This window comes from Hemiscyllium ocellatum, chromosome 4, assembly GCF_020745735.1.
Source record: "Hemiscyllium ocellatum isolate sHemOce1 chromosome 4, sHemOce1.pat.X.cur, whole genome shotgun sequence".
Classification (NCBI taxonomy): domain Eukaryota; kingdom Metazoa; phylum Chordata; class Chondrichthyes; order Orectolobiformes; family Hemiscylliidae; genus Hemiscyllium; species Hemiscyllium ocellatum.
In genome coordinates, this window is record NC_083404.1 from 6296137 (window position 1) to 6305537 (window position 9401).

The following is a 9401-nucleotide window of genomic DNA, read 5'->3' on the forward strand; positions in this document are numbered from 1 at the left end:
AATACTCCAACTCGTCTCTGCAATTCCAGCCTTCAAGGTCATCACCAACTTGGTTGTTACATTTAGCTTCGCTCAGTCAGAACGTTCCGCGGGAAAACTAAAATTCCTGGAGACTTTAGAAATGCAACTTGGTCCTGCAGGCTGGGCGGAGCCGCTCCCTGTAGCGGGAAGGTGTGAACAGCTGGAGAAATGGGAGCAGGAATCGAAAAAACGTGTGTCTTAAGTCTGGTGTTCCGAAGGAAGTCGAGGCAGGGAGTTATTGGAGTCAGTGTGGCGGTCTCCCACCCAATGTCGGGTTTTCACGCGAGGGGATGTTATGGCAGAAATAGAGAAATGTTGGAAACAGACACAGCAATTGCTGGAGAAACTCAGCGGGTCTGGCAACCTCTGTACACACACAGAGAGAGAGAAGAGAGTTAACGAGAGGACTTCGGAAAAAAACGGTCAATGGACTCTCCACATTAATTCTGCTTCCTCTCCAGACCTGTTGAGTTTCTCCAGCAATTTCTGTGTCTGCTTCCGATTTGTCGAATTGTTGCTTCAACGTTGTTACAAATGCCCAGAAGCTGTGAGATAAACGAGCTGTTTCAGCTCCAGAGTTCAGCAGCGCCCAAAGCCCTCTTTTAGCCCCAATCCCGGGTCTCACCCCCTACTATCCTCTGGTGGGTCTGGCCCTGAGGGATAGTGCCAAGGCGCTGGGCTTGGTGTGGTTGGAGGGGGAGGAATGGGAGATCCAACTGCCAGGCTCCAGGGGAGCTATTAATGGCCACTGAAGTAACCAAATGTCTTTGTGTCTCCCCATTACAGACTGGTTCTGATAGCTGTGTTACCGGCCAAGGCGAAGATACAAGCGGCGGGGGACAGAAAGCGGGAGAGGGAAGTCGCCACGTCTTCTCCTTTTCCTGGTTAAACTCGCTGGCGAAATAGAGAGAGAGAGAGAGAGAAAACACCACATCCAGGCAAACAGCGGAACCCTTCCAAAACAACAGCGGGGACTCATTGCGAAGCTGACCCCTGGGTCCCCTGCTCCAAGTTGGATAACTGTTGGGTCTTTGTGCTTTGGTGACCGAGGGCTTGTTTAATTCCGATGGGAAGTACCTGCCCAAACTCTCCGATGGGACAGTCTCCGATATCATTCCCCACCTCCCCCCCCCGCCCCGCCCCGGGCTCGGCAAATACTAACCCTTTCAATCGCCCCCTTTAGCCGGAGGCCAGGGAGCGCCAGAAGTCAGGCAGAGAAATTGGGAGTGGGGGGCTGGGGGAGGGAAGGGGAGGTGGGAGAGTGTGGGTGGGGAGCTGGGGGGTGGGAGAGTGGGGGTGGGGCAAGGGGGGTGGGAGAGTGGGGGTGGGACAAGGGGGGTGGGAGAGTGGGGGTGGGACAAGGGGGTTGGGAGAGTGTGGGTGGGACAAGAGGGTTGGGAGAGTGGGGGTGGGACAAGAGGGTTGGGAGAGTGGGGGTGGAGAGCTGGGGGAGATGGGAGGGGTGGTCGCCTTCGGACAAAACGTGGGACGTGCGATTGGCTGGATCGCCTTCCCAGGGGTTGCCTGAGGGTTGAGCGCACTGAATAAGTGCTTCCTTGTCGCTACAAGCCTCGGAAAATGCAAACAACTCGACGCAAGAAAGAAGCAAAAGGGCGATTTTTATTCAGGGTTTCCGTGCCCGGGTGACCCGCGGGCACCTCCCTCTGCTACGACCAGGAGAATTGAACAGGACATTGGCTCCACAATAAAGCATAAAGCAGCTTTTATTAAAAAATATAAATATCAGACATTCTCTTACACATGAAACATGATTGAGCACCGATACGTTTATTCACTACATTTCTACACTGGACTGTCAGCTACAGGATTGGGTTGGTGGAACTGCACACTGTAACAGTTTAGCGCTATAAAAATAAACACTAGTGTCAGAGCAGCGCTGTGATCGATGTTCCTGGTGGGGACACCTCCCTCCCCCTCTCTCTCAGCCGATGAGCTCCATTATTTTGCGGTTGGTGTGAGCCTGTTGTTCCATTTGCTCAGCCCTGGCCATTTCCAGCACTTCCCGGAGAAGGTGGAATGTTAGATCCAAGGAGATCGGAGGGTCGTCTAACCTCTTCTCTCTGTCTAACATCCCACCCCTCTCAGCCTGGTATCTGCTGCTAACTCGCTCCAAGTCTCCAACTGGGTCTCGCAGAATGTGCTTCGGGAAAGTCGGCTCAGAGAGGACCATCTGCCAGCGGGCGGGGGAGACCCCAGCGCTGTCCTTGGAATCTTTGCCCGGGAGCATGAGGTATTCCTCCCCGTCGCGGATCCAGAATGGGCCAAGGGACTGTTGGAGTGCTGCCTGGGGATCCGGGCGGGTCCTGCTGGCTGTGGAGCTATCCAGGGCTCGGCAATGCCCACTGCGGAAGAAGAGAACAAGCAGGATAACCGTGTAGGACAGCAGCGGAGTCTTCATGACAGGGGGCTGCCAGTCTGCAAGACAGAACCAGACAAAAACAGTCACCAAATCCTAAACTGTCACCAAATTCTAAACTGTCACCAAATCCTAAACTGCACCAAATCCTAAACTGCACCAAATCCTAAACTGTTACCAAATTCTAAATTGTCACCAAATCCTAAATTGCCACCAAATTCTAAACTGCACCAAATCCTAAACTGTCACCAAATCCTAAATTGTCATCAAACCCTAAACTGGCAACAAATCCTAAACTGTCACCAAATCGTAAACTGCACCAAATCCTAAACTGTCACCAAATTCTAAACTGTCACCAAATCCTAAATTGTCATCAAATCCTAAACTTGGCACCAAATCCTGAACGGCACCAAATCCTCAGCTCCTGTCACATTTATCCAACCACGGGCCAGAATTAGGTAGCATTTCGTTTTTCTTTCAGTGAGTGGGGAACGGATCATTGAGGGGATCACTTCGCTGACTGGAACTTAACGTGAGCTCACAGCCCTACCACAGGAACTGCACCCGGCGCCTCTCAGACTCTTTGCCTTTTTGCTTAGTTGACTTTGACCCATCATTTCAGGAGAAATCATTGACAGCAAATTAAACAGGGGAAACTGGCGAGTCACTTCCGCGTGAGAAATGCGGAAATGTAAACGTTGCATGAGCAAGAAATTACACATAAACACACACACACGCACACATCCTGCATGGCCAAGTCTTTACATCTTAACATTAAAAACTCCATGTTTCCAATTAATTATCTGAACCAGTTTGTAAACTTTTTTTTGTTTTATTTTCCTTCTCAAAAACCCAGCCGCCTCTGTAACCCAGTGTTAACGAGAATAAATCACACAGAGCAGTCACAATCATGTTAACACGACACGAATCGAGTTAACAGACAGCAAAATAATCCGGAAATCTTGGAGCGAATATTGGAGACATGCTGCGTTTCGAATAGAAAATGCCAGTCAAAAATTCTGTCGAGATTTTCCTCGCGTTCTTTTCTTTTGAAAAACAAGTCCCTAATCTTTGAGGCAGGATAAGAATCAACTTCAGATTGCATTTTGTATTTAAGTAACAAATGGTTGGAGAATGATGAGGAAATACATACCGTGTAACTTCTTAACGGCAGAGGATAGTCAGGCCAGTGCCGACGTTCGCTCCCTGCAGATGAGATTGCAAGCTGGTAGGAAGTTATTTGGGGGGACAGACTGATTCCTGGACTTTTATACTTCCTTCTCAGCTTTGGGTATCACGTCTGTAGCCTGTTTAATGACGCAGAGCATGGGAGCCTGGTGCCGGCTCATTTATGAATGAAAAGGGAGGGGGAGGAGACCACTCTCTCTCTCTCTGTCTCTCTCTCTTTCTCTGATATACACATATACACACACACACTCACTTTCACACAGGCACACATACACACACTTTCACACACACATACACACATACACTTTCACACAGGCACACATACACATACTTTCACACACACATACACACATACACTTTCACACAGGCACACGCACGCACACACTGTCTCTCACACACACTCTCATACACACACTCTCTCACACACACACACACTCATACACACATATTCTCTCTCACACAGACACTCTCACACAGTCTCTCTTACACACACACACTCACACACACACTTTCACACAGGCACACATACACACGCACTCTTTCACACACACATACACACATACACTTTCACACAGGCACACGCACACACACACTGTCTCTCACACACACTCTCATACACACACTCTCTCACACACACACACTCATACACACATATTCTCTCTCACACATACACTCTCTCTCACAGTCTCTCTTACACACACACACACTCTCTCACACACACACACATTCTCTCTCACACAGACACACTCTCTCACACAGTCTCTCTCACACACACACACTCTTTCTCATACACAGACACTCACTCTCTTTCTCTCTCTAACCGCGGGGTGGGGGGGGGGGAACTCCACTCCCCAGTAATCGGTAATTTGTGAAACCCACAGGTTCATATAGAGAACCAGCCCCCTCCCCACCCCACCCCGATTGAAACCAGGTTAACAGACAGCAGACTGAAGGCGAGAATGAAGCCCAGATTATCCAATTCTGAGGAAGGGTCACCGGACCCGATACGTTAACTCTGATTTCTCTCCACAGCTGCAGCCAGACCTGCTGAGCTTCTCCAGTAATTTCTGTTGGTGTTTCTGCCCAGATTATCGTCCATTTCAAAACCTTCGGGATTCGTTTTGAGGAGTGTTACAGGGAGCCCGAGCTATTGAAATTGGATTCAGAGGGGAAATTTCCAGTTGTAAGGGAATTAGAGCTTGCTCGAGGCTATTAGGGCTAAGGGTGGGTTTGGAGATTTCCCGTATTCACAGTTGGGGGGGCGGGGGGGCTCTGAGTGAGTTTGCCAGAGAGACACAGCGGCTTGAAGTGGAGAGAACTGTCCAAGGTGCTGAAATCCCCAGCCCGGCCAATTCTCCCTGAGCTAACTGGGTGTCTCTCGTTTCCACTGCTGCCGAGGCTGTTCCCCCTTTCTGGTTTTTAGGAAAACATTTGCAAAGAGACAACTACTTCACACGAAAAGATTCTGTGCAGAAGGAAATGTATATTCTGAATGAAATGTGCGCCCTAACGAATTTCGCGGAATGTTGCTACTCGGCTAGTCCAGAAACAAATAAACACAAACAGAAAACTTTGCTGAATGGTTTTCCCACGCATTTTGAGGTGATGGTGATTTGAACCAGTTTGCTGGGCATACCTTGGAAGATCTCTCACAGCGTTACTCCAACACTGCCCGTCTGTAAGAGTCAGATTCCTTCCTGTACGTTTTGAATCATTTCTTGTCCAGCCGAACAAAACAGACCCCTCTCCTGTTCCGATCAGTCTGTCTGTGAATCAGGGTCACTCTCAATTTTACTGGGTTGATTTTTGAGAAGGAAATCTACGCAGACAACCAATCTTTAGGAATCTAGTGCTGCGAATCACTTTTAAAGTTTAATTGTGGGGCAACTGTTTTAACATAAAATATAATCTCCAACACCTGGAGGAATACCATGCGAATAGAGGGATATGAATCCTGTGAGTGAAGACAGTTTTAGTACGGAATGGGAAAACATGTCGGCGCAGACTGGAGGGCCGAAGCGTCTGTCCCTGTGTTATTTTGTTCATTGTTCTTTGTTAAATTGTTCATTGCGATGGTTGAAGCTCCAGAGTTTATAACGCGTGCGTGATATGCATTTTCTCAATACGCTTTTCTTGTTTATTATTTCCAATATACGGTTTTATGTTGAGGGTGTGTTGCTGGAAAAGCGCAGCAGGTCAGGCAGCATCCAAGGAACAGGAGAATCGACGTTTCGGGCAAAAGCCCTTCATCAGGAATTTTATGCCCGAAACGTTGACTCTCCTGCCCCTCGGATGCTGCCTGACCTGCTGCGCTTTTCCAGCAACACACTCTCGACTCTGATCTCCAGCATTTGCAGTCCTCACTTTCTCCTAATATATAGTTTTATGCCGAACATTTGCATCTTGCCCAGTAATGATGACCAAGTTGTTGCCACCCTGCTATTCTGCATCTCCCTCTGATACACTTCGTAATGAATCCCAGGAAAGGCATGCGGTTTCCTCTTTTTTACCCATTGAGGAGGGTACTTTGGATCATTGGAATCACAGAATGGCTGCACCATTGTTATTTAAAAGTTCACCATGACATTGTGATTTAAACTCTGTGCCCTTATTGATAAAGCCGTGTTCCATATATCATCAATCAGAGAAATTGCTAGAAAAACTCGGCAGGTCTTGGCAGCATCTGTAGAGAGAGAAAAATAGTGGAACATTGGGACGGAGTTGTGAAGAAGATTCCCGGACTCAAAAGGTTGACTCTGTTTCTCGCTCTCTCCGAAGGCTGCCAGACCCGCTGAGTTTCTCCAGCAATTTCTGCTTTGGTTTCTGATATCCAGTATAGGCAGCTCTTTGTTTTATTCGATTGTCTCGTTAGTTATTTTCTTGACCTAGCTTGCCAAAACATAATTAAAGTTTGGAATCACAGAATGGTTGCAAAGCAGGACAGACCCTGTCCCTGCCTGCTCCCGAACACTAACTTACCCTTCCTCTTACAAGCTAACATCTGTCTCCACCGGTAATTATATAATTTCTCCTTCACAACAGCAGTGGAAGCTGCTCCAGCACCTTTCAGACAGGCTTCTCCAGACCCAAAGCACCGGCTGCATTAAAAATTATCCTCCTGTCACATTTTGTCAGGAAGCTTCAATCAGTGCCTTCTCAATTCTTTATTTAAAGCAATGTCTTCATGCCTACTCTCTCTCTCTCTCTCTCCTGATTTGGCAGATCACTACTCAATCTCTTCTTAGAATCCCTACAGTATGGAATTAGACCATACAGCCCATCGAGTCCACACCAACCCTCTGAAGAGCATCCCACCCAGACCCACCCCACTACCCTAGCATCCGGCATTTCCCATGGCTAACCTACCTAGCCTGCACATCCCTAGACACTATGGGCAATTTAGTATGGCTACTCCACCTAACCTTCATATCTTTGTGCTGTGGGAGGAAAGTTGGACATCCAGAGGAAAACCACGCAGATATGGGGAGAATGTACAAATGCCACAGAAACAGTTGGCCAAGGATGGAATTCAACACAGGACTCTGGCATTGTGAGGCAGCAGTGCTAACCACTGAGCCACTGTGCTGCTGAGAGGAGTTCCAGAACCTACATCATATTTACCAACTAAAGTCTCTCAATTCCAAACCATTCTTGTTTTTACACACACTTCCTAATGTCTTCACATTCTCCCTAAGGAATGGTGTTTTAGAACTGGACAAAATTATCCAGTTGTGACTGTACCAATGTTATTTAATGCTTCACTATTATTTTGTGTTTTTGAACTCTGTATTAATGATAAAGCTCATGTCCTATGCATCATATTAATCACTTTCTTAAGCTTCCTGAAACAACTGAAACATAATTTGTACAGATATGCACCCAATGATCTTACAACCCTTTTAGACTTGTATTCTTTTGCTGTATATCACACTTCTGGTTTAGCTCAAATTACCCTGGAAAGGTAAAGAATTTTATACATTTGAACAGCAAGTTAAATAAACCATTTCATGTTGCTCATATGCAATGGCTTCTCAAGTAATACTTTCCACCAGCAGGATACTAACATCACAATTAAATGAGCTCATGTATGAATTTCAGTGAAAGTATGATGCCAGGCATGTAGGCAGTAATTCTCAATCACCGATGGATAGAATCAAACAGGATGTTCCCTGACAGGCAGAGCACATCCCAGGCTCTCAAAACTCAAAACAAATAGCTTTGGTTGGGTATGGTTGGACGACACCTACAGAACAACCCTCAGTGTCTTCATGGATATATTACCAATTCAAGCTAATCAGCCAAATTCTCAACATAGCTCAGTGGTGCTTGCTAGAAGTGACTTGCATTCACGCACAGGAACCAATTCCCTGCAAACAAAATAAAACGTTCAAGCCACTGAGCTTGTTTTGAACTATCTGATGGCTTATACACCGTATATTTCCACATTATTTAATCGCTGATTGTCCACTCTTTTATCCACATTTTTAAAATGAAGGCGCAGCACATGGTCAAGAAAACAAATGGACCTTCAGAGTGAGAGTTTTTCATCACAGGAGCAGGAATGTCTCGCTACAATTATAAAGACCTTAGTGAGACCACACCTGGAATATTGTGTGTGGTTTGGCGTCTTTATCTGAGGAAGATAATCTTGCTATAGAGGAAGGGCAGCTAAGGTGTACCAGACTGACTCCTGGGATAATGGGACTGAGCATAAGGAGAGATCACAATAATTAGGATTGTATTCACTGGAGTTTAGATGAGTCAGGGGGATCTCATAGAAACCTATAAAACTCTAACAGAACTAGGCAGGGTAAATGCAGGAACAAAATTCATGATGACAAGAGAGTCTAGAACCAGAGGTCACATTCTAAGGATATGGGGTAAATGATTTAAGAGTGAGATGAGGAGAAAAGTCTTTACCCAGAGAATGGTTTACCTGCGGGATTCATTACCACAGGGAAAGCAGCAGAAGCTAAAGCAAGAAGGAGTTTGAAACAGCATTAGGGGATAAAGAGGTCAAAGGTTGTGAGGGAGAATGCAGGAACAGGCTATCGGGTTGGATGATCAGCTGTGATCATAATGAACAGCACAGCAGGCTCAAAGGGTCAAATGGCCTCCTCCTGCTCCTATTTTCTGTTTCCATGCTACTGCCTTAGCCAATTGGACTAAACTTTCCAACCAATCAGCATTCTTTTCTCCAGAGGTAACAATTTTTGCAATTGTTCGAAATTAGGCATTCCTGCAATTGTTCTGATAGGTTCAAGATAAAAATCTTCAGCATGATACAAGTTCATCAATATTCACATTACCACAACGGAGTACAAAAAAAACCTAGAAAAGGGGGAGATCGAACAAAAGCTAACAAACCTGATATCTCCCGCCACATTGCAGCATGAGTTGAGTTTGAGGTGTTCTGGTGGAAACCCAATACCAATGGCCCTGAAAGTCACTGTGCCTCAAATTATATGTCAGTGGCTCTTTCAGGGATCCACTGGAGGTATGTGTGGGACTTCCCAATCTGCGCCCCATTGGTGAATCAAGGATGTGACTAATACCATGTTCATGTGGGCTAGCGATGTGTGATTCTACAATCATCTTCTTCATCAGGAGGAGAGATCAATCAGATTTAGAGGCATCTCAGGACTTCCCCAGGTGCAGGGTGTCATTGATTGCGTGTATGTGGCCATCAAGTCTTCAACAGAAGAGCCACTCAACGTGAAGGGCTTCCACCCGACGGTGTACAAATCACATCTTTCGGATGTTTGCACAGTTCCCAGGAAGCAGTTTGCAACATAATCATCTAAATCTCAAGAGG

General features: G+C 46.5%; 2 protein-coding genes across 3 annotated transcripts in view; one reads left to right on the forward strand and one right to left on the reverse strand.

Annotated features, from left to right (window-relative positions):
- trim55a (tripartite motif containing 55a) overlaps positions 1 to 1233 on the forward strand; it is an 85072-nt gene extending 83839 nt beyond the window's left edge. For both annotated transcript variants that reach the window (XM_060824093.1, XM_060824094.1), the window contains one exon: positions 808 to 1233. In XM_060824093.1, the coding sequence (XP_060680076.1) occupies positions 808 to 927 (120 nt within the window). In that variant the 3' untranslated portion in view covers positions 928 to 1233. The remainder of the gene's footprint in view (positions 1 to 807) is intronic.
- A 730-nt stretch (positions 1234 to 1963) lies between these two features.
- LOC132815160 (corticoliberin-1) lies at positions 1964 to 8535 on the reverse strand. The gene is made up of 2 exons (XM_060823973.1): positions 8523 to 8535; positions 1964 to 2457 (listed from the first exon to the last, which is right to left on the reverse strand). Exons 1-2 carry the CDS (start codon positions 8533 to 8535, stop codon positions 1964 to 1966), a joined length of 507 nt encoding a protein of 168 aa, XP_060679956.1.
- Positions 8536 to 9401: the final 866 nt, after the last annotated feature.